This window comes from Taeniopygia guttata, chromosome 3, assembly GCF_048771995.1.
Source record: "Taeniopygia guttata chromosome 3, bTaeGut7.mat, whole genome shotgun sequence".
NCBI lineage: Eukaryota > Metazoa > Chordata > Aves > Passeriformes > Estrildidae > Taeniopygia > Taeniopygia guttata.
Genome location: NC_133027.1, coordinates 21713005 through 21739105, shown reverse-complemented (window position 1 = coordinate 21739105; position 26101 = coordinate 21713005). Strand labels below are relative to the sequence as shown.

The 26101-nt window shown below is 38.5% G+C and overlaps 1 protein-coding gene across 2 annotated transcripts in view; it reads right to left on the bottom strand.

The window, feature by feature from the left end:
• The window catches only part of FBXO25 (F-box protein 25), a 30250-nt gene extending 4497 nt beyond the window's left edge, over window positions 1-25753 (bottom strand). For both annotated transcript variants that reach the window (XM_012572813.5, XM_002196648.7), the window contains exons 1-9: window positions 25620-25753; window positions 22611-22754; window positions 15835-15944; window positions 15012-15061; window positions 12052-12144; window positions 8515-8608; window positions 7642-7826; window positions 5573-5755; window positions 3287-3430 (exon numbers count right to left, since the gene is read on the bottom strand). In XM_012572813.5, the coding sequence (XP_012428267.3) occupies window positions 3287-3430; window positions 5573-5755; window positions 7642-7826; window positions 8515-8608; window positions 12052-12144; window positions 15012-15061; window positions 15835-15944; window positions 22611-22747 (996 nt within the window). In that variant the 5' untranslated portion in view covers window positions 22748-22754; window positions 25620-25753. The remainder of the gene's footprint in view (window positions 1-3286; window positions 3431-5572; window positions 5756-7641; window positions 7827-8514; window positions 8609-12051; window positions 12145-15011; window positions 15062-15834; window positions 15945-22610; window positions 22755-25619) is intronic.
• Between the last annotated feature and the right edge of the window lie 348 nt (window positions 25754-26101).

Sequence of the window (26101 nt, the reverse complement as noted above, 5' to 3'; positions counted from 1 at the left end):
TAGGTAATTCAACTCAGCAGCCAGTCCCTTTTTTGCAAGGCCTTCTTTGAAAATAAACACAAAACAGAGGGTTCCAAGAATTTCCTGTGTGTAGCCCTCTCATGTTGTCAGCAATTACATTAGATTATCAATTTCATAAATTTCTGAAAACTCTTGTAATCACTAGCTAGGCCTGTGCTTGTGGGCTATTAGAGACCCTTGTGGGTTTGGTTCTTAGAAACTCCTAACTCTCAGCACACTTACCCACAACTACAATTTACTTGCATCAAGGATGGCCCTTGCATAATAATTTCCCTAAGTAGTCTCATGCTTATGCATCACTTCTGTCTCCAAAAACAATTTATGGAGAGTAGCCATGCTCCTTGTTAGCACAACTGAGTTAAGAGAAATTAATCATTCCTAGTCTTCATGCCCTGATCGCTTTAGCACCTTCTTCTCTGCAACTATTCCAATGTTTTGCTTTGCTCTTTAATGAAGGAAAGAAGAAAAATAAAAATAGATGCAGTATGAAGAAGTGTTCAGCTCTGCCTGAAGCTCTTCTGAATGACCTTGGATGCAAAAGTTCCCTGACTTTTGAATTATACTATTAAAAGAAGAAACAAAAATTTTACTTATTATCAGCTATCTGAAGAATACAGTGCTTCCATTTGTTTCAAGATTCAAACACTTGCTACTTCCTCTGTAGCAACAGTGATTTCTCTTTTAAAATTTGGATTTGATGGTAGCATTTTTGTTATTTTTCTGCTTTAGTTTGGGTTTTCCTTGCTATACATTACAGATAAAACTGTATGTCGAACACTCATATACATATTTAATTTAACAGTCTTTCTAATCAATTATGATACTGAAGCTTGAATAAGTTTTCAAAGCCTGAAAAATGTTCAGATTAAGGAATATTTTCACCCAGAACAGGATTTATCTAGAATTAATAAAATACCTCCTGTCCCTTTGCCCCTCACCCCTGCTTTATTTCTCACCTCTCTTTAGCTAGCCTGGGAAAGGATATAGACACAAGAGTCTGGAAAAAAAAAAAAAAAAGCAGCACTATTTTCCCCTATATAACTGAATGACCAGCACTACTTGACCCACACTGCCCTGTAAAAAGAGGGACAGTATTTTGGATAACAATTAACTTGTCCCTGCCAATGAGGATGCCAATTATGCATAAATCAATTCACTTAACAATCCATTTCAGCCTGGTCATCATTTATTTTAAGACAGAGACAAGGCTTAGATGCCAAGGAATACTGTGATGTAGGCTCAGAATGATTGGGCTGGGAGGCACCTACGAAGGTCTCTAGCACAGCCTCCTGCTCAAAGCAGGCTAAACTGTGAGATCAGACCAGGTTGCTCTGAGCTTCATTCAGTCAGTTCCTGATCACATCCAAGGATGGAAACTGCACCAGCTCTATGGGTCAAACTGTTCCCTTGCTTGGCTGTCCTCATGGCAGGCGCTTATGTCCCCCTGAAGCAGTTTTCCCCAGCCACTCCTCGCATGGCAAGTCCTCCAGCCTCCCTGATTACATCACCCAGTTCATCAGTATCACCTTTGTGCTGGAGGCCTCATGGCTGCAGCATCCCTGGTGGTCTGAGTGCTGCATGGAAAGGGATAATGGCTTTCCTCAACCTGCTGACTGTGCTCTTGTTGAAACAGCTGATCCCAAACACCTGCTCCAATAGTTTTGGTTGTGTGCTTCTGCACAATCTAAAACTGCACTATCACTTTAAGACCTGCCCACATCTCTAGGATGAGGCAGCACTGGAATGGTGATCTAGGAGGCACTGCTCATTAGTCCAAAGTACCTTTAGAACTTCCTGTATTTCAAAGAATTTAAGTAAGTCCAAAATGAGTCCTATTATTTCAGAATAGATTGGAACAGGTGTCTTGTCATCTTGACTGCTAAACCTACTACTGGAATACTACTGCAACCTGCACAGGTTCACTGCCTCTTACTGTCCCACCACCTCCAAAGTTAAACACTTAATTCCAAACACATTCAAAGTAATTCCTAATATTAGAGACTTGTACTTTTCAATTATATTAAGATCAAAATGAGAGAAATTTAGTGTAGAAAGCATTAACTCTACACAGTGAAGGCAAGCAATCCAGAGAAATCTCATACCGCAAGTGTCCATCTAAATGCACCTGTGTACTCACTTTTGAAATTTCTCCTTTCAGAGAGGCTTTACCCTACATATTTGGCTATATGCTAAAGACTTATTCCACTGTAATGAAAGTTCTTAGTCATTCTTGACACAGATCCTTCAGAAAATCCCCAGGCTTTTCACAATAGAAGTCAATTCTGGCTACCTGCTTCCCTACTATTAATTTTGCAAAACATTACTACCTGGAAGGGTTCTCGTGATATCAAAGTTACTCAACTTCAGAATTGCATCATTAAGGAACATGCTATTTCTAGCAGGATTTAGCTTATCCTGCTAAACAGCCTACGTTTTTTGAAGGAAAATTAAAAAGCCTCACACTGATATACAACTTCTCATAAAAATCACAGAGAGATGACACAAGAGCAACTAATTTATGTTTCTTAGAATATGAGTAATATGAGTATTTTCCAAAATTTCTCAAACATTTCTTGCTCTTTGTTGTCCACTTGACACTACCCATATCTGATCTTTCAGCTGTAAAATTAAAGAAGTGTCACGAACTAGAAGGCTCCGTTATAGTACAACACAGAGTAAAAGCAGGATTGTGTAATCATACACACTAAAAAAGAGAATGCCCTACTGAAATTAAAATCATCCTGTAAGACAACATATGCTTTATGGTAAACCTCAAAACCAGGATAAAACACACTCTGGATGAAGTTTAAACATTCCTCCAAGTTCCATATGGTACAAAAGCAAAAATATAAAAATACAGAGCTCTGTACCAATGTGGTAGGAAAAAATGTAGTAATTATTAGACATATATTGATTAACATGGCATCATTAAAAACACTAACTTCAGACTAGTCCCTCACAACTTTCCATAAGATCAAATAAATAAAAGTAGACAGAGTAACTCTTTCCACGTGGCACTTTCCATTGCAATTCTAAGTATTGAGGTTATCAGATACCAAGAAATAAGAAGGCAAGATTAAGAACAACTTTGGAATTTAACACAGAATTTATATGGAAGTTTTATATATTATTTTAAAGTTAGATATTAGTTATCCAATAACCTTTCACATAAGAAAGCTGAGAAGATGACCATAATATTTTCCTTGCAGATGCTCACTAGTAGCTGTTTGAACTTATTTCTGATTATCTGTTCCAAAGCTCTTACCTTCCAAAACAGAATACTACAGTGTCGACAGAAATGCAAGGTGTCCCCGTACTGTTCCTTTATTGGGTAATATTTCTGAAGTGCAAAGTACATCAGCTTCCAGTCAATGTGACCTTTCTCTGATGGAATCAAATGCCTACAAAACTAGACATAAAATTAATATCTTCCTTTAAAATTGTTGTAGTCAATTCAGGCAAAGGACAGGGGAAGGTGGGGGGAAGATAGTCATACTGAAGTTTTGTAACTAGAATTCTTTGAAGTCATACATCTCTGCAAAGCAGTGAAACAGATCTGACCACGAAAAAGATGGAAGGCAAAGACTAAAAATAGGAGACTGCATGTTTGCCAAGAAAAACTAGGCCATACACAGCTGATCTAATTCTACTGTCTCAAAATTATTCTAATTATAATCAAGAAGCATTTAACAAAACAGTATTTAGAATTGTAAGCAATTAATTTTATCCATTTAAAAAACCCAAACCACTCAGGAATGAGATTTAAAAACATGATTGTGCATTACACATTATGGTTTTCTAGAAAAGCATTATGGATTTAAATAAAGCTATTTAATTTTAAAAGCATATACATGTTTATTTTTCACATTTGGTTGTGATCTCTCTAGAAGGATAGCAATAATTAGTGATTGACTTCTTGAGGACCTAATCTGCATGTAAAGATTAGCTGCTGCACAACAGCTATTTCTCCCCAGCTTGAGAGACAGGCAAGGTTTATTAAGTATGTATTATAAAAGACTTCTGTTCCACTCGGTGTGGATTAATGCTAATACATTGAAGGCTTTCTTCATTCAGAAGACAATTTCTGAATGGGGAGAGACTAGACCTGCCTTTCTGATTTCAGCTACACTTTATTGTTTCATAATGTCTCTCATTTTTTCCAAAAGTGCTCTTCAGATATCAATTATGTTTTCATGGTTGTTTCAAAGGCTCAACACACTGCAGGGGACAGAAAAAAACAACCTAACGTGATTCTGTGGCTTACTAAGCCAGTACACTTGAAATGAGAAGAAGCAGAATTTGATATGGTAATATCATTAGATAATAACTTAGAAATTAAATGTGAACATTCAGGAACACACTGGAAACACTGTGTACAAGAGTACTTCATGGGGCACAGGGACAGCTAATTTCACTTAAGGAACCCTTAAGTCTCTTTTTCCCTGCATCACCCTACTATAAGAAGTTCCTCTCTAACCAGTTTTGTCACTGTTCAGTACAGCTTACCTCATCTACCCTCAAAAATCCACTCAACTGCTACATAAGCTTAAATTTGTTATCCTTATAACTTCACCTTGAATTCTTTTGGGCTGCTTCTGAAGATGGGTTTTCAGTTTGCTTCTGTCTATTTTTTCCACAGTTAATTCTAAAACTTTTCATCTCACACCAAAAAAAAAAAAAAAAATCTTATTTGGGTCAATGGTGCATGAGTTAATTGAGCTTCAGTTCTGCCTTCCCAATTACAATAGTACTTAATCTGGTAGTCACCAAGCAACTTCAACCAGCCATATTTAAGAATGGGCACTTTGGCTTCCTCCAGTACAGAATGTACAAGGTTTCAAAATTTCTTCCTCCAGCTCTAATGAGGTACCTTCCACTTTCTTAGGTTTATTTTCACAGCATTTATTAATGTCAGAAAATGAAGACAGCTCTGGAGTCATTCCTAGATTAATTCAATGATCTTTATGAGGAAGTGACAGGAAAGTACTGCTTCTCTTTCTGTTACTAATTTCAATGCATTTGTTCTTACCTTCCTAGCAAAGATTCAAGTTGGCGTTTACAGAATTTTCATGTAGCTTAAAAGTTTGAGAAACCTGTCTGCCTACCATAGTTGGTAATGCAAGCTCTACTTCAGAGGAACACTTTAGAGGTGTCCTCTACAACACTGGCTAGGCAGTTTTTTAAAAAGCCCATCTTGCAATCATTGTGCAGTAATCTTGAGTATTCTCTGTATTTTGAGCATGATTCCTCCAAAATATTGCATTCGGTATGTCTGCGAGTTTAAGATAACTACTGGGCTGTTTCCTTGCATTCACTTTTTAAAATAATGCATTCACTTTTTAAAATAATGCAAGGAAGCAGCCCAGTAGTTATCCTAAACTCACAGACATACTGAATGCAACATTTAGGAGGAATCAAGACCCAAATACAGAGAACACTCACAATTACTGCACAATGTTACACTTTTATCTCAAAAAGGGCAAGTTCATGCTCCATTATTAGTGTATGATATCAAAAAAGCTACATTTATACAAATAACAAAGTTTATTACCTGCTTTTCTGCAAAATGGTACTGGCAGAGTTTTTTCCACAACTGTCTGTCTTCACTAAGCATGTACAAAGTTGGGGTCACTTGACCCAGAGTAATAATGTCCCAGCCATCAGAGAACCTGTATAAGATGTTATTCAGCATATGGAGAGGGAGATCGCTAAGTGTCACTCCATTGTTGACTTGCTGCAAATAAGAGTTGAAGACTTTTAGCCACAAAAACACGACAGTATAAAGTACAAATAAGACTCCTTACTTTAGAGGCATCTTAGGTCCTAGTTTAGTTTTTTCAAATCATTGAGTAAAATCTACAGTTAATGCTTGCCTACAATTATTCTCTCAATGCTGTTGAAAATTTAAATGATTAATGGTACAGAAGAAGCAACAAGCTGTAAGCTTTATAATTCATAGCTTTCCTACTGTTTAAATAAACATATCTTAAATTCATTATTTAAATTTCAAATAATTTTTGAAACACTTCTGTTCTCTCAAAATATTATGCAGTCTTGAAAACTATAGTCAACTTCATCTATAGTGTGCTAAAGCCTTAACTATAAGAAAGGCATGAACCAATTATTTCTAACTTGTTGGATCACTATAGTTCCTCAATTTTTATTAACAAACAAAACGCATATCATCTTGCCTTAAGCAAACTAGAGTACAAAACAGAATACAGGACTGAAGACCAGAGATACAAAACAAAAGCATTTTGGAAGTTAGGGGCAGAAGAGAGTGGGATAATTTCTGAAGTCTAGAGAAAGTTCCCCCTCATTTATAAATGAGGAGATCTGCAGAGTTGACAGATGAGAGCACTGAGAATGCTTCCATTAAGACTATACACCTCTGAACTGTAGTGGGGTGAGCAGCAGCACAGCTCCTACACGACTACAGCTGGAGCCCACAGTGCCACGTGGCAGAGGCCCAGCAGGCTGGAGGCAGTGTCCCAGCCGGCAGGGAGAGCATGGCAGCTGCCAGCCCCGGGGAGCAGAGCTGCCCTGTCACAAGGTGGTGGCAGCACAGCTGCCCTGCACCCATGGGCTCACACTTCTGTCTGCTTCCTTCCCAGCCATTCACCTTGCTTATAGACCAGACTTCCCACAGAGTCACTGGTACAAGCACTGCTGGGGCAGCAGCATTCCTCCTCTGAGGAATGAGTATGTGAGCATTACAGATGCAAGATTCCTCATGGGCTACTTCAGCCAGGGTAAAACAGCTCCAAGGGAAGTGTCATGCTGGAAGGAACAAGTGCAGCAGTAACTGCACTGTCTCAGAAGTGTCTGTGCTGTGGTTGCTTGGCACATGGAAACTGCTGAGACCAGGTTTCTCATTCCTCCTTTCTATTCCAAAAGTAGCTGGTTTATTCAGATAAACTAGCTCACACAGAAAGGACAATTTCAAAATTTCATAGCTGGAAGCCAATAGATAAAACACTTGTTTGACTTCACAGTGAGCAATATCTTACAGGATTTCTTCCAGGAGTAAACCAGTCAGATTAAAAAAAGTTGTCTGCTTATCATCAGAAGTTTCCACTATAAAACCCTGGAACTGTGCATACCACATGCTTTAAACAGAGTCACATGAGAAGAATCCAGATGCTGAAGTAATTAACTTTTTTTTTCTTTACTGCAAAAGCAACTGCACTAATGAATAAATCTGTAAAATTGCTACTTAAGTTTATACACCTCCAAAATGTCTTAGATTTTTACTTCTTCAATTGTAGAAAATTTATTTTGGAACTAAGACATGGGGGAAAAGCCCCAATTTTATCTGACAAACTAGAGATAATTTTTTTAAAACTTATTTGAGTGAGAAAACCAATTCTATCTACACATCTCTACTACAAAGCAGCAGCACAGACACTGCAGCAGTTTCCATTAGAAAAAAGCTATTAAAACATTAGAAACTTAAGTTGATGCCAATGAGTTAATTTCACATTACTTCATAAAACAAAACAAGTAAAACTGTTTAAAATATATTTGAAACTTGGTTCACCTAGAAATCCACATGCAATACTCAACATAATTCTTAATTCTCCTCCCCCAAACATTAATTAACATGAATTAATAATATACCTTGTTCATCTGAAGATTTTTTAATTGTTGTTGCCACAGAAGGATAGTTTCTAATCGGCAAATCCAAATATTGATGTTGCCTACCAACACAGATTTTCCTACTCCCCTAATCAGTATACAGAGAGTAGAACTCAGATCCTGTAGAAGATCCTTGATCAACCGTGGATTATACTGGTCTTCCATAACTAGAAAACAAAACAAACCAAATACAATTTTGGATGACAGAGTTAACCAAGCTAACAGCTCAAACTAATCACTACTATTTTTTAGATTAATTAATTACAACTCAATTGTTTATGTACAAATAAACACCATGGCATTCAGTGATGTGGTTCCTCATGTGCAAGATCAATAATAAACAATTTCATAGGCAAATTTGATGCAAAAATTCATGCTATGCATTTAATAAGCTTAATGCTAAACAGGTAGCTATAAACCAAATTTCTTCAGTTCAAAGCAGACAGTATAACATCTCCATTTAGTATGGTTACCAGAAAAAAATAAAAATCAATATAAAGTAATGGCTTTTTCTTAATCAAAACATGTTTTTTGAGTCTCAGTACATCATGCAAACTGAAACCCAAACATTTTATTAACCTAAAAGATTTTGCATTTTGTGAAGAGCATAATTTAACAGTAACCAATAGTTTTTGAATAGAATCTAAATGTCACTTATTTTCTCTTTGTTATTGAATGAAGTCTAATGAAACAAGTTGGTGAAATTAACTTACTGCAGTCAGGGGATGGGAAGTATGAAAACTGGAATAATTATGTTATTACTGTCTTACAATGCAAAAATGGTAATAAAATTAACAAACAAAGATCAGTTGATAGCTTAATTACAACAATCAAATCTGAACAGTTACATCTTACCCTTCTGCACAATTTTGTCCAAAATGTTAAAGTAATTCTTCTGTGCTGCACCACTCAGTGAAGTTAACTGGGATTTTGCAATTAACTGCAAAAGCTATGAAAAAAAGTTAAAAGTCGTAAGAATGACAGAAGGATGGTCTTAAATGCGTATTTAGTGCATATGCTCACCTAAAACAGCCTTCATTGGCATTTTGTGATAATATAACTACAGATTTCAGAAGACAAAGGAAGACATGTGGAAGGCTTTAACCATTCCCACTGGCATCCCGTGAACAATTTCTGAAGGATGCATGCTTTTTAAATACTGTACAAATACTTATCTCTGGTAAAGCACATTACATACTTTATGAGCTGTAGTGAAGCAACAGAGTCTGTTTAGGGACTCACAAATACAAATGTGAATTTGGATGTGGCCGGGTCCTGAAGCCCCTGACAGATTTGGTGGCCAGGATCATCATTCTAAATTGATACCAGCTACCAGAACTACAGCTTCTGAGTGGAAGTATCTTATTAGTCAAACTGAAGTGTGATGGATTTAGTGCACTACTTCCTACTCATGGAGAGGAAATACACTATTTTGCCTAGTTTAGGCAAAGCCAATTTCTGTATTAGCCCTACATTCAGGTCACTGGTAAAATAAACCACAGCTATCTAATAATCAGCAGTGTATAAACCATATCAGTAACCTTCTCTTAAGTATTATAGTAAGAATCTCCTAGCTGTCCACACATCTGCCTCTGAAACCACTGTGAGCAAAAAGAGTGACAAGAACAGCGGCAATGGTTTAGGGCAAAATAATCACAACAGCTTAAGTTCCTGCCACGCATGAATGCCAAGCTATAGCTACCAGAGGCAGCCCTTGCTCCATACTGACACATTCGCTTTTACATTTCAGATTAAGTTTTGCAGCTGATAAGAACCATTAGCTCTTCAACAAAAAATGGTCTCTTATTATGAGAGACTTTGTTGTGACACCATTGCAATGTTGAGAGGTGTGGCACTGTGCTTTGCAATTTGCACTTTATAACAATGAGTTCAGAACAAGTGTTCTCAACACACTGGAAAGGGAAAGCATGAACAGCATTCCCTACAGAGTGCTCCAGTGTAGGGTAGCACCAAGTGCTGGCACAGAGAATGAAAAAGACTAAGCTTGCCAAAAATTATATTGTATCTTCATTTCTAAAACACCCATTTGACACTTCCCTCAACAATAATTTTCCACGGGAGGAAGAAAGAATATACCTGTTCTGTCCCTGATTTAATAATGTTACTTCTGGCTCCTCTGCATCATCTCTGACAAAACATTATGTGCTATGAAAGAATTAATTGTCCTGATGTAGTTAAATACAAGCAATCTAGTCTCAAAAACTGTATAAATAGATACCAGGATCTCTTTGTTGGCTTTTTCAAAGGCTATTAGCTTGATTAATAATTGAGAACATATCTAGATGTCTCTGGCAGTCTGCCAGTTCAAGCAAGTAGGTACATTTCTCTTGATTAATTAAAAAGAAATCAGTTATATTGCTCAGTCAAAAGATCAAATTAAAGAAAAATTCCACCTGATCGATTGTAATGAAGATTCCAATTTCCGTGAAAGGTAATATGCAAGAATTAAGACAATTCTAGCAAAAGCCAAGTAGCAGAGAGTACTAGGATCTCACACACTGATACATGCAGAGCCATGTTTGAATGGATCAGGTGTTTACTTGGAAACACTGGACATTATAAATACACTACAGCACCAACAAATACAAAAAACAAACTGATCCTACCTTCTCCCCCTCACTGCTCATCCTAAAAGAGTCCTGGACAGACATCAATATTAACTTTTAATAATGAATGACATATTTTTAGTTAGTTGGAGAATCATCTTGATGGTCTGGGATCAAAGAAGAGCTAGAGTAGGGTTTGGTCTTTCAAAATAGTATTCTTGACTTATACCTTGCTATCAACAAACAGCTACCACCTCAGAGGAACTGATGCAAAGACATGATCAAAGTTTTGTATCTGTAAAACAATTCTGAATTTTCAAAATGCCAAATAAATTCTAAAACAATTAAAGGACTTTGAAAGTCTATCTACTATTTTAAATTCAGATTTCTTAGGGTCTGCTCTTAGCAGAATAATGGTCTGGATTGCAAAGCTAAATTTCTGAATTTTAAAGTACTGCTCCTTCCTCAATGATCTTAAGCCTGGCTGACTAAACCAGCATTTTATAGTTCTTGGTGAACAGAAGAAAAACTGGTATATGTGCTTACGCTGGACTTTGCACTTTGAGTTGATCAACTGTTTTGAGCAACCCAGTTTAGGCACTGCAGCATCTAAAACAAATGCAAAATTCTAGATCTGCATTCCTGTTACCTGCTTGCTATTCAACTGAGACACCCAAGGTTAACACCACTTATACCAAATCACCTTTTTTAAGTTCTTTGGTTTTTCTTCTTCTTACTGTTCAAGGCTGAAAAGTCTTGGAAAAGATAAAGGCTCTTGATTCTGCTCCCAAACCAGCATTAAAAAGTAATGTTCTAAACCACAACACATCCATATACCAAAAAAACTCCAAACCCTGCAAGGGGAACAAACCAGGCAAGTACTCTAACCACTAGCCTGGAAGCAAATATTTTCTGATTTGTTTCCCCATCTGTTGTTTTTCTGTAAGTATAATACACTGCCTCATCTTCACAGGGATGGATAGAATGTGTTTTCTCTACAAACAGTCCACAGGCTAGTGCTGGAGTGTTCTCCTGGTATGTTTATTTAATTTTTATTTGTATCTTTTCAAGTTCAGGATGCATTCCAAGAAATACAATATTTGTGAACAGCCTCACCACTGAACAGTCCACTCTAGTGTGATCTGACCCAGATTTTGAGCTTCTCTAGGAGCTGGGACAAGCACTTTACTACCTCAAGTTAGATAATAAAATAAACCTGGGGCTAGTAAGATACCAGTATACCCAAAACAGGCATTTCCAAGTGGGCTGCTGGTGAGGCATTGAGCTGCAGTCTCAAGCTGTAAGTAATGTTAAAAATGATAAATGCAAAGATATCTTATCCTTGATAAAAAAACCTGCAATGAATCACAGGACTGGTAAGAAGTGACAGAAGATACAGAAATATCAAAATACTTACAAATATCAAGTATTCTTCTGGAAATTGTTATTTGAAACATATTTGAGATGCAGCAATATATATTTAAGATTAATGACACTTTACTATTTTTGGTTGTATAGAAATCATTTTACTTTTAAAGAGAGTTCATTACCCAGACTGATGAACAACAACTGAAACTACCATCGATGTTCCGCTTTTAAATGACACAGCACACTGACTATTTCCATCCTCCTCAAGCTATAGGCTTTCAGAAAGCCATATAAAGAGTTTAAACCAGAGAAAATCTACTCAGTCTAAAGTTGCTACTTGCATTATAAATTACATATGATCAGGATATTTATACAATTACAAATCATATTCCTTTTGTACACACAGGCAGATCAGCAAGAGCATCTTTAGAATATACATATAAAACAAAGAGCTTACTTTGACCACGTAATTGAACCTCCTGATGTCCTGAATCGCACTTGAGAAGTCCAAGCGGTTAAAGGCTTCTCCCAAGGTGCAATAGCCATGTCTCTGAGAAAGGGAAAAATACACTTTACATGGAAGGAAAAAGACTAAATTGAGTAAAACATTCAGAAAAGCAATCCAACATGCAGCTGATGGTAATGCATACCATGCTCCCTGGAAACACAGTGCCTCTGGACTAAAGAGTTATTTGTTCTACAAGAAATTAAATGAAACAAGATACACTATTTGTAACTAACAGGTATGTGGGCAAGGCCTTTCAATTTATACTAAATGTGTAATCTGGCATCACTGGTATTTGATTTCCCTGGGAATATACTCCATTCTTGCATGGCCACAGTGCTGGCACTCCTCATGGCTATCACAGTCCCCATTTGCCATGCACAAGGAAGCATCTGATTCACACTTGAGGGTGAGAACAAAGCCAGCTGCTTCTGGGATCAGATAAAAAATGGTCTCAACATCTAGAATTTATTTTCCAGGTGCTAGAAGCTTAGGTACTTTTTTTTAATGCACCAAGAGCAAGAGCATTTTTTCTTGGTACTTCTCCATATCCTAATATGAAAATGAAAGTTTCAGAGGCTGTTGAGAACAAGGTTAAGGTGGTAGTAGCAGCCCAAAATGATATGGGATTATGCAAAATCAGTACATTTAGAGCCACAAAGCCATACTGGAGCCCAGGACCAGATACCCTGAGGCTAGAAAAATCTCTAAATGGTAAAAGAGAGTCTTGCAAAGCAGTGTGCTACTATGGTTTTGTCAGCCCAGGAAAGGAGGAGGATAAATAATTATTTAAAGTTCATTCCTAGAAAGATTTCCTTGGCAAATTATGGTATGTTGACAAATTGTGAGGTACAAATAACGTTCCTTTTTGCAACCCAGTGAACACTTACCCTGCATGTACCCCAGCGGGATGGGACAGCTAAGAATTCACTGCAGAGTGGTGATAATTACTGCCCACTGGTTAATGACCAAATTCAGGATTGTACTGCTTGCTCATTCAGCTGATACACCTCAGACCAAAGCACACTGCACACTTCACAATATGCATACCTTGCTTAGCTAATAGCAGTAAATTAACACATACAGTCAAAAAAACTTGTTGAAATTTAAATATTTGTGGCTGCTCTCTGGCTAAACAGTTATCATTAGGTCATGCTTAAAACATTAACATAAGACATTTCCCTGAATAGATTGCTATGGAACTACAGCCCTACCTTTCCCAGTGTACCATCATGACAAAATAATTCAAAAACATCTCCAATTTCATTTCAGCCACACAAATGCACTTGTTTTGGTTCTCTTAAATTTCAATGCTCTCCCATAGCATGGTTCACATGTTTCTTATCAAGACCTCCCTATCTTGTCATTTTGCCCTAAAAATAGTATCCAGTTTGGGAAGAAATGTTTCCTAGACTACTTCAATATCAAGAAAGATATTGAACTTGTAAGAAAAACTAGAACCTCTGAATAATGTTTTAGATTACCTTAATTGTTGCTCTGAATTTTTTGGTTCATGTATTCTTATTCCTTGTTACTTTTTCAACCTACTACTCTAAGCTTTTAAATTTATACAAAGAATTACTTGAAAGATTAGCGTTTAATTCTAGCCATCCCTGGTTTGTTTTTTATACTAAAAAACCCAAATAAAGCTGAAAGATGAATGGTCAAATATTAGAAGGTAACCAAAAATATTTCATCTGCCCTCTGAATGAACAAGGAACAGAAACAAATACTCACACATCACTAGTACAGCAACTTCTGTACAAGTAGGGGAAAAAATAATCCCTTTATACATGGGTTATGAAGGACACCAATGCATGATTTCAGGCTATTTGTATTTTGGCCTTAATGTACTTTGAAACCTCAGCTTAACCTTATCGTTCAAAGCACCACAATGACTGGTGACAGTCTCTTGTCCCCCTGCTCCTTCTCACCCTAATTTAAGACAGCAGAAAGGGAAAAAGTATACTTGAGACTTTTGCAGACAAATCTAAGTAACCTCATCTAGAAGATAAAGCAGAAAGAGGGTTGTGAATCTGGTGAAAGGCTTTAAAGTACCCTTCAGATGTAGATGGGCAGTCTCTGGGTCACAGGTCTATAAGATCTGCAAAGTCTTGCAGTGTGTCTTTTTATGTAAGCCCTGCTCAACAGCATGCCCTTCCTGAGTAAAAAGCTCTGTGTTGTCTCTCTCAGCTCTAAAATGCAAAGCTACTTTTGCTTGCCTGACTACAGTCATCACCCTCACCTCCTTCCCTCTCTCCTGGCTGGCATTACTATGAGGATGTAAAAACTCTTTAATGGAGTTCAAGCTCCATACATCCCAGATAGCCATGGCAATCAGCAGAGGAATGAAACTCACACCTCAAAACAGTTTAATCTCTACATACAATAGATGTATTTTAACTTTCCAAGAGGACGCTCCAAGAGCTTTCCTATTCCCTTTACACTTACACGATACAGTTTATATCCCAAACTGAAAGCATGTGGACTTGGTTAAAAATAAAGATCCTCTTTGTAATGTTTGAAACTGATGTTTTACTTCCATTCAAATTTACACCAAGATCCCAAAATATCAGGTGGCTGCCTGCAAGCAACTTCTCTGGAGATATTTCTCTGGTTTTGCAAATACTTTCAATTGTAGTTCAAAGAGACAATAGAAAGATAGATGAGCTTGGATAAGTAGTGAAGAACTGTATGTCTATCCCTGCAAGCTCTCACATCTCTGCCACAAAAACCTGCTGAGAAGTCATTTTGCCAGCTGCCTTTGCCTCACCATGTGCAGGTGTCCAAGGTTGCCAATGAAGAGAGTACAACCCCTAAGACCACACAGCAAAAATACTTTTTTCAATATACCGTCTGTCAATTAAGAACCACAAAGATTGTAGGAATTGACCCACACCATGCAGACTTACTTCCTTGGTGCTTTCTTTATGAACATAAATCCACTTTTCACGATAAAAACCTAAAATAAAATAAAAATATAAGCATTTTATGCTTCCACATTAGTAATGCCTTCCAGAAACTTAACTGAACATACAATTTTCAATAAAATGCTTCATAAGAGAGCAGAACAGTTTTAATGAAGGAACTTTACAAAGGCTGGAAAAGATAACTAAAAATTGTCAGAAGATATGGACTTCATGAAAATCATAGAAAAGTTATATAAATGGTTTTTTTTTTTAAATCACAAGAGTTGACACACAAATGGCAGATGAATGACAACTTTTGTCAGCTGTGACCAATCGTTCACATAAGTGGTCCTACATAATTCCTGACCTTTTTTTTTTTATACAACAGGCTCCTTGGCATTTGAAAATACAGCAGATATAGACAATGCTTTTGTTCCTGACTACTCCACCCCTCTAATACATTTTCTTCTGTACAGGGACCTGTTTTTCTACATTGACTTGGTCCCATAAGCATCCAGAAGAATTTAATCTAAAACTAGTCCACAAAACATAACAGTGGTTAGTATCAGAAGACTCCTAATACTCAGCAATTACTATTCTTAAATGAATTACCTTTGGGTCTTTGGAAAAAAAAATCCAACACAATAAATGATCAATAACACAGTTTCAGTTAAGACATATCACTTTTGACACCAGAATTTGTTGCCAATACAGAAATAGGCATAATCTGGAAGCCACTCATTATAGATGAGTATAACATGACTATTTTAACATTTCTCTGAACTTACATGAGTCTTCTAAAATAAATGAAAACCCCAAGCCTTACATTGCGAATCTGTGTTATTCCTAAAATGATCTTTTTTCCTTTTCTTGGCTGCAAACTCACAGTCTTCAGTATTGTACACTTCTTCATTCTCATCATCTCCAGTTATGATACTGAAATAAAAACATCTAATTAGGATAGCAGTAATTAAATATTTAAGATGCATATATCTTACAATTTTCTGCATTAAAGTCTACCAGCTGAAAAAAAAAGAAACCATGTTTCTAATTAAGGTCCTCTACCTCACTGTCTATAGCAACATGTATCTGGAGAGAAGCTGCCTTTTTTTCTTCCCAGAGGGGTTGAATTTTGTGCCAAAAAAATACACAAAAGTATCTTCCTAAGAGGTATCCTGAAAGTCATTACTGACATTCAGGAAGGACTGCTAAGGAGACAGTACTAGCTGGACAACCGTAAAACTCTGCAAAGCTCTGGTGTACAAAAATCCATGATTTGAAGTGGACCAAGTCTTAACTGCACACAGGTAAAAAGTCTGTGAAGAATTATTGCATGTCCTTGCACAGGCAGAAAGGCAGCAATGAATGATAGCTCTCTTACTACTGCCATCTTTGGGACAAAGAAAGTCTTTCTTTTAAGAAACTCTTGATTCACAACTCTGCACATACTACAGGTGTCATGGCACTGTTGTACCAATGATTTGTACAATGATTTGTACCAATGATTTGTACAATTTGTACAAGCCAAGTTGGTCTGTCACTGCCAGAGAGACTCAACTCCACCTATTCACTTCTGACAGTTAACTATGTAACCCAACACTGAGGACTATAGCAAATGCTTATGTATATAGAATATAGTGGGAATAAAAAAAAAAATACACACATATAAATTACTAAAAATCCTTTTTAATAAGCTAACATTTCTAAAATCTATGTGCATTTAAAACTGTCTGTACTACAAGAAATCTGCACAGCTTCATGAAATTTTCATTCCATTTTTGCAGATAACTATAAGGACAAGCAACAAAGATAAGAATGGCTGTTCTCTTTTCTAGCACTAAGAAGAAAGATACTTCATATTAAAGCCAACGTCTTGCACAGATAAGACAGGGTAATGAAGTTTAACTGGGGGACATTCTTATTTCTACATTACTGCTTTCTGGCAACAAAGTTCTATATGAAGCTCCTCACATCCATTACTATTTTTAATCTAAATTGTTTTTATCACTGCCAGCTTGAACTTCAGACTAAAACAACTGAACATTGCAAACTGAAGGACAGAAGTTTTTTCAAAAATAACCTGTATCTGGGCATTAAGTGACAAAAATAAAATTATTTTAGTATATTCCTACTAGCTTACAGAGTTAAAGCTTTCAGGTTTGAACCATCTGTTAAACAACACTGTAAAAAATTTTTGGCTTTTGAATTGTTCTAATCAGTACATGCTAGCTCAGCTTAAAGAGACACAAGTCAAGAAGATTTAGAAAAACAAAGTTGATTTCATCTTAGCTTTTTTTTCAGGATTTAAACTTAACATCTGCATTCAGATAGTGCCAAATTCAAGGTGATAGCATTAGTTCAGTCCTTAATATTTTTAAAGCAGAGGATAAAGACTCGACACCTTACATATTCTATACAACAGTGCCAAATATCACATCTGGTCAAACAGCAAAAGAGCTCAGAGGGAAGAAACCAGCAAGAGACAAAAGCAAAACATCAACACAAGTTATTTGATTACATAACATTCCAACCTATCAGATTGTTTTTGTGGGTTTTTTCCCACCCAAAGCCATCATACAGGAAATCTCTAAACTCACTAAAATTAATTTAATTATGATTTAACATATTGGCTGCATCACCACATCATGTGAGAAGCTATGGCAGAATCTGAAGAGTTGCTACAGAACCAGAAATTGATCCCAAAGCTCCCAGAGTTTTATAATCCTAACAACAGATACAAGACTGGGGAGATAGGTCCTGATACTCTGCAACATAATCCAAGCAGCACAGAAACTCTCTCATGCCCCTTGACCCAAGGCAAGCAATGGAGAGAGGGTGGGAGACCACATTCCTGGAGGCCTGCTTAGAAGAGGAAGGTTAATATGTAAAGATTCCTTTTTTTGTTCCTGGATCCAAGCGTCCCTATAAAGTAATTTAGGTCAGTAACATACCTGAAGTGATTTGAATCCCACTCCTGACACCCCATAAGAGACACTTCAAGCATGATATAAATAACTAAGGCAGCTTAAGGAATCAATAAACACAAGGAATTGTGAAGATGAAGACAGTTATTTCAAACAGCTTTATCTAGCATTCAAATATGTCTGTGGCATTCCTGGAATTCCTTAAGTCTCTGTAGAGAAAAGACAAACTGGACTGTTACCTCTGAGGATCTCTGATATGAGGCTTTATTTCCTCATGTTCTGTCCCACTTCATATAGCCTTTCCCTACTCATCTGTAAACATCACTACTCTTCTTGACAAACCTTTGGTCTGAAAGCAATGAATGAAAGCAAGGGTCCCACAGACGCCAGCAGAATGGGACAGAAACACAGTTACCCAGTGACTGCTAGCATTCCTTCCAGAAATCTGCAGAGCTGCTCTACAAGTAATAAAGCTGCTCTACTGCTCCAAAAGCACCCCCTGCCCCCTCAAACACCAAGCTAAGATACAAGAAACCAAATCAAGTGCTGCACGTGCCATATGGTGCAACAGAAGCCTTAATTTAGTGCTTTTATTATAATACTGCACGTGACATTTGAGTGCACCTGGCAGGATTTAAATACATACATAATACTGTCAATTTACAGCTATTCTTACTCTTGTGTCTTGATGACGCACTTCATAAAAAATTCTTCTAAAGCTTTTAAAAGCAAAGTACCTGGTGTCCTTAGAACTTTAATATCTTAGATCATGCAACAATTTCATGTTTTCCAAAAAAAGTAATTTCATAGAGGTATTTAAATAACCTCTTGGGTATGACACTGAAAATGATAGAAAATGTGACAGGGCTATCTGAGCTCCAACTATTTTCCCTCATCCCCTTGCTTCTTTTCACATGGCTCTCAAGTCAATTATTTACAGAGACACACTATTTTAGAAGTGACTCTCACAGCTTGACCATGGAAAATTCTAAGCGCACACACCAAATGATTTTGTCATTTAACAAATATATTGTAATGTTATCTGTTCATAGATTCAAATCAAAGGACTTCTATCCAGTGCCAAAATCACGCTTGTGAACACTGCATCTCGCAGAATTAGACATGAGACACTGCAGACTGAAATGACTACCCTGCCACCCAAATAGTTCATATGAACCTAACACTCAAAAAAGTAAATACCACCATCATGAAAATCTTACCAGTCTAATTCTCTTTCTTCTACCTCAAAAAGAACACATAAGACAGCTTTACTTTTAAGTTGCAGGCTAATGAAAGACACTTGCATACAATTGTGTAAGGCAGTTCCACCCTCACCAAGCTTCTCTCCACCACCAAGCTTCAAGGACACAGTGCTATAGCACCGGGAGTGTCCGTCTTCAATTCACAGGGGGTCATGGCCAGCATTCACACCACAGAGCTTGAATGCACACAGCCCAAGCCACGCTTCCAGCTACTATCTACCTCGAACACAAGGCACTCTTAAGCATATAACTAAGACTGACAGAAGTGATGGTCTCATTTTTTCTTCTATCTTTGTTTCCATAAAAAGATCTAAAGTGCAATTTTTCAAGCATTATGTCAAATAATGACAACTGTTCCTGCACAAGTGATTATATTTGTTCAAGCATGGTTACCATTAGGTTCACCAATTTTACTAATTCAGCAGCAGGATTCACCAAGGTATGGAATGACTAATCAAGCAAAGTTTGAAGTTCTATTTTAACAAAAACACATTCTTCAATTTAAGTAACTTATGTGTCTTTAAGGTTTATTTCTGAATCTGTTTGTGATTAGATCTTTGTAATTCCTGAAGAGAAAGTATTTGCAATGGGTAAAGGACAAAGTTTGGCAAGCAACTCTATCTACACTTTCACTCACAGAAGAGAATAGAAGCAAAACTAGAAAGGGTTTCATTCAACTACATAGCTTGAATTTATTTCCTTATAAAGGAAAACTACTATAATGCTCCCTTAAATACAATATGAAAGTTCTAACTTCAGAAGAGATTCCTACAGAATATTTTAGTGAAAAAGATTATTCTTTACAATGGATATAAATGAACCAAACCCTGCTAGAATTGCCAGATTGGCATACACCACCATCCCTATTCACAGGGCAGCTTAAAGAGAGACAAATAGGTATTTTTGTACTGTTTACTATATGTTTCTTCTACAATGAAGCACTTTATCAAGTCTCATTTTTTCTTAGTGCTACATTATGTTAAGAAATCTCCTAAACTGAGTTATATCTTCAATATGCACCATAATTATTTCCAAATAGCGTAAGATGGTACAGAGATCTAGGCAGCAACACATCTTAAACCATTATACCAGAATGTGAAGCCCTGCCCATGACATAGAAGAACCCCAAGCCTGGGTATATGCTGGGTATAGACTGGATAGAAAGCAGTTTTGTAGGAAAGGAGCCAGGAATCTTGAGGATAAGTAGCTGAAAACAGGTCAGCAGTGTGCCCTTGTGTTGTGTTAAGCCAACTGCACCCTGGATTGAGCTATCAAATGGGTATCCCGCAGACTGAAAAAAGCAAACATCCATCTTTATTTGGCACGAGTACTCACCCGGAGTACTGTGTCTAGTTAGGGGCTCCCCAATACGGTGCAAACATTGTCATGCTGGAACAACTCCACTGGAGAGTCACCAAGCTACTGGAGCACATGGTGCACAAGGGTAGAGAACTGAACTTGCTCAGTTTTTAGAGCTGGTGGTGGAGGGAAATCTAACTGCTGTCAGTTTTTAATATGAGACTATAAATAAGATTGAGTGGGACTGTAAGGCTGGAGGAGGTGGGCAGTACTAAGTCAAGTTGTAATGGACACAACCTGTGATAAGAGAAATTTTTACTAGAATGAGGAGGGCAGGGAGAAATGACACAACCTAGGTCAGCAGAACAATAAAAAAATAACATTGACAGTAACAGAACTTAACATAGGAGCCCAGGAAAGAACTTCCGTTCCTGGAAAAGCACAAAGCTGAACTGGGCAAGGCCCTGCAGAACCCAACCTCAGCTCGCCTTGCTTTAAGTATGTTTTTCACCTAGATGACAAGGTCATTTCCACTCTAAATTGTTCCATAATGTTGTGCAAAGAGACATTAATCTCAGTTTAGTAGCAAAACTTAACTGGCATAAAAAGTTCAAGTTACAATCACAGAACCACAGTTAAAAGTGTAGTGAAATTACTCCAAAATAGTGCTACTATGCCAAGACGTACCAACTTGAATTCTCTACTCTGAGTTTTAACATACATTTTTAATTGAATGGAAAAAAGTAAAATTAAGAATCAAAAACTAAAGCCACAGTTTTTGGCTCCAGAAGAGTTCAATGCTATGGTCTTCCAAGAATAAGGAAAAAAAAAGAAAAAAATAAATTCAGTATTTTTGCTCAAAGAAGCCATAAAAATACCTTACCTTGCTCTTTGGGGAAAAGATACATATATACATTTATACACAGACAATTACGAGCAAAAGTCTTAATGGTATTCACAAGGACTGATAATTCCTTTCATACTTATCAAACAGTATTAATTAAGCAACCTACACGATATTTATTTTTGAAGCAATTTACATGGTTGCTAAATACTTATTAGATCTCCCTTACTTTGCCAAGTATATTATTAAAGATATAAAAGAGAGAATATTTTTTTTCAAAGGTATTTAAGGCAACTTTTATGTTGGAAGCTTACTGAACAGTCTTCCAGACAAAGTTTTGTATCCACAGTGGCCAGACTATGTGGATAAAGAAGGCCAAAGAAGATCAGTGACAGATTAACAAAAGGAAAAAAGGCATGAAGCAAACAGTAGGTTAATCTTAATAATAATGCTTCACTGCTTGACAACTCCCTTGAGGATTGCTTTACAAAATTAGAAAAAACAGGTGTGTGGCAACAGCAAGTCCTAGCTTCCCAGTAAATCCCTCTCTAAACCAGATGAGTTATCTTTTACTGGACTAACAACAAAACACCACATGTTCCCTTTCCTCATTATGAGCACATTATGCTAGAATTTATGACCAAGAATCCTACCCATGAGAATTGCTTCTTTGTGAAGAAGTTTGTTTTTTTTTGTTTTGACAAAATTATTTATATCACACCAGTCTGTGGCCATTTGCCACAAGTATTACTTTATTTACCTAATCTCTTTCTCACCCATCCTACAGGAGCACATACAGTCATATATTGTGTTAGAGAAAGAGCATTAAGATACCACTGATTGTATATTTGGAGCAAAGGCATTTTATGGTTGCCACAAACTAATCCAACACCACTTCCAGGTTCAATATGCCTGCTGCACGTGCAATTTACAAGATCACTTTTACCTTTAAATAGTACTCAACAGGCATTGTGGGTGTGTTTTTTTGTTGGTTTGGGGTTTTTTTTTTTTTTAAGTATTTATTGTTTTAGTATTTTGAAAGACATACAGGCTAAGAAGGGATCTGGCTGCCTCAAATAAGCAACTCACAAAGCAGTGACAAAAGACAAGTCTCCACCGGGGTCTCCTGTCTGCCTAGCTAACAACAATAATTGCATTTGTATACAGATGACATCAGCTACCACAAACAGTTGCAATCTGAATAGAAATTAAGTCAATTTTGCCTTCCCACCTGCTATTATTTCATGCAGAATCACTTTTTTTTTTAACTTACACAGCGTGACTGATATCATTCAGCTGATTATTCCCATCCTCAAGTGCATGACTAAAGGGTTCACATCTCTTCCATCCATCTTCTGTTTTAACCCATCTCCATCCAGGGGATCTCCAGTCTTGGCCCAAAAATGGCATGGTTTCTCTATAAGCAGCAAGAAGAGATTCTTTGTCTATTATTAATTTTAAAAGTTTCAAAACTTCCTGTCCTTATTTCAGTTTTCTCTTTAGCCTTAAAAAGAAAATACCTTATGAAAAGTTCTGTGTAGAGCATCCTTTAAAGAAACTTAAACATCCTTTAAAGAAACAGATTCAGCAGTTTAAGTAATTTTTTTTTAATCTTTAACAACATTCTTCTTGTCTTTCAGCATTTTATTAGACCAAGGTAGATTACCTTGTTCTTTGGAGAACAAGATAAAAAATCCTGGTAGTCCAAGAATGGAATGATACCAAAAAAAGAAAATTATATCAAGCATATATGCTCTGTCATGATCAAACAGATTACTAATTTTCATATGTGACTGATAAACGGTTTTAAAGAGATCGACAGCTCACAAAATCAATGTTGCTCCTTTTGTTTTTCCTAATCCTTACAAATACTGAGTTTATGGTACAATGTGGAGTGATCTGTCGGGAAAGGAATTTTAACATTCCCAAAAATCTTTTTATGGTGTTTTTGAGGCCACCTCCCATGCCAGCCTATTAAGCAGATACCAGGACAAAAGGAGACTGCAACAAAGTCCATTGTGACAGGTCTCCAGAAATTCCTACAAGCAGATGCAGGTCATCATAGGTATATCGCTCAAACAGTGTTCTGCTACCATTTTTCAAAAGTGAAATTCATTTCTGACACATTAGGAGTTTGAACAGGGCAGTTATCTACAGTTTGAAGAATATAACTTTGCCAGCTTTTACTCTCTTCTTCCCATTCATAACACAAATATATTGCTCCTTAGTTTAACAAGAGATTTCACATGCAAGCTATAGAGGGAAGATAGCATTATCATATTCGAAACACATGTTAATATATATCAGCAACAGCCTTGGTTCTCACAAACATGCATTTTCTAATATTTTTTTCAACTTGAAAAAATATTAGGCCCCACCAGTAAACATCACTATGAATTTATTTAAAAATTTGCACTCTTGACCAGCACTCACCCAATGTATTTGTTAGAAGAGGATAAAAAGCCAGAAGAAATACAGGCTGAGTAAGCCAGATGGGTTTTTCTTTATTTAAAAATCTGCATAGCATGCAAAACAAAGTGCATTGCCTAGGTCTTAGGATTGACTAAAGTCCCCTTCCTACTAATAACTCAGGTTTCCTTTGCTCCTAATAAGAACCTTTTCCAAAATTTACACCATCCATTCCCCCAGTTGCAACAAATTTTATTCTTGCCTATCTGCTTTTCCAATCCTTTTACTGCTTCCTAGGAATAATATAAACCACAAGTAGTTGTTTAGTACTCCCCTCATACTGGTGTCTCGACCACAGAATGGTTTGTGTTGGAAGGGTCCTTAAAGATCACCCAGTTCCACTAAGCCAGGCTGCTCAGAGCCCCATCCAATCTGGCCTTGAATGCTAAAAACGATGGGATACCCACCACTGATCTGGACAATCTCTGCTGGTGCCTCATCACTCTCACAATAAAGAGCTTTTCACTAAGACCTAACCTAAACCTACCTTCTTTCAGTTTGATGGCATTCTGCCTTGTTCTGCCACTACAGGCCCTTGTAAAAAGTCCTTCTCCAGCTTTCTTGTAGCTCCCCTTTAAAGGGCTGGAAGCCTGGTCTAATGGTGTCCCCAAAGCGTTCTCTTCACCTGGCTACACAATCCCAATTCTTTCAGCCAGTGTTCATAGGACAGGTGCTCCAGCCCTCCTCTGGACTCTCTCCAACACATTCACAGCCCTCCTATGGTGAGAATGCCAGAGCTGGATACAACGCTGCAGTGGTGTATGAGGAGAGCAGAGCAGAGGGGCATAATCACTGCCCTTGACCCACTGGCCACCCTTCTTTTAGTGTAGCCCAGAACACCTCCAGCTTTCTGGGCTGCAAGTGCACATTGCTGACTCATATTGAGCTCCTTGTCAACCAACAGCCCTGAGTCCTTTTCCTCAAAGCTGCTTTCAGTCCATTCTCCACCTATCCTGTACTTGTGCTTGGGACTGCCACGACCCAATTGCAGGACCTAACAGTTACCCTTGTTCAATTTCAAGAGGTTTGCACACACTCATTTCTGTCCTACCAAGGTCCCTCTGGATGGCATCCCTTCCCTGCAGCTTATTGACGACACTACACATTGGTGCCATCCAAAAACTTGCAGAGGATACACTCAATCCCACTGTCCATGTCCCCAACAAAGATGTTAAACAGGCACAGTGCCAAGCCCTACCCCTCAAGAATGTCACTTTTCACTTGTCTCCACTTGCCCACAGAGCTGCTGACTGCAACTCTTTGAGGATGACCATCCAGCCAGTTCCTTATCTACCCAGCAGTCCAGCTGTCAAATTCATGCCTGTCCAGTTTAGAGACAAAGAATTTGTGTGGGACAGTGTCAAATGCTTTTCATAAGTTCAGGCAAATTACATTAGTCACGGTGTGACCTCATATGACCTCATCCACCAACCTTGAAATCCCACCGTAGGAGGCCACCAGATTCGTCAGGCAGGATTTGCCCCTGGTGAAACCATGCTGGCCCCCACCCTCACACAGCCTGATGGGATCCCAACACCCCGTTCGTCCAGGCAGGCTCCACATACCTCCCTCCAGACCCCTCAGGGCTGCCCGTCCCGCCTTGCCCTATCTGCCCACCCTGACTTTTAACACCTCGTCCCACACCCCTTCAACCCCACACGCCCTTAGGAGCCAACCCCAAACCCCTCAAACCACGACCGCCCACGCTCAGCCCCCACCCCGCGGGCCGACGGGGCTCACACACACGGCCGCACAGGTCTCCTCCCGACCGTGCTGGGCCAGGCCGGGCCAGGCCGGGCCGGGCCGCACTCACCTCCCGGTGCCGGCGGTGCCGCCCCCTCCGTCCCCGCCGCTCCCGCCCGGCGCGGGCCCGGCGCTGTTGCCGGAAGTACCATGGGCCGCGCTGGCCACGCCCCCGCCGCGCTGATTGGCCGCCGCCCGCCGCGCTTGTTGCTACCCGGCAGCGCGCGCCGCCATTGGCGCGGCGGGGAGGGGCCGGCTCCGCCCGGCGCGAGCCGGCCGCGTCACGTGACAGGCGCCCGCGGGGCGCACGTGCCAATGTTTTGGTCGTCGGGGGCGGGGCGTGGGCGCGAGCGGGGCGGGGCGGGAACCCCGGAACCCCCTCAGGGTGACCCTCCCCCTGTGGGTCTCTGGGGAACCCCCTCAGGGTGACCCTCCCCTCTGTGGGTCTGTGGGGAACCCCCCCCCGGTGTGACCCTCCCCCTGTGGGTCTCTGGGGAACCCCCTCAGGGTGACCCTCCCCCCTGTGGGTCTCTGGAGAACCCCCCCCGGTGT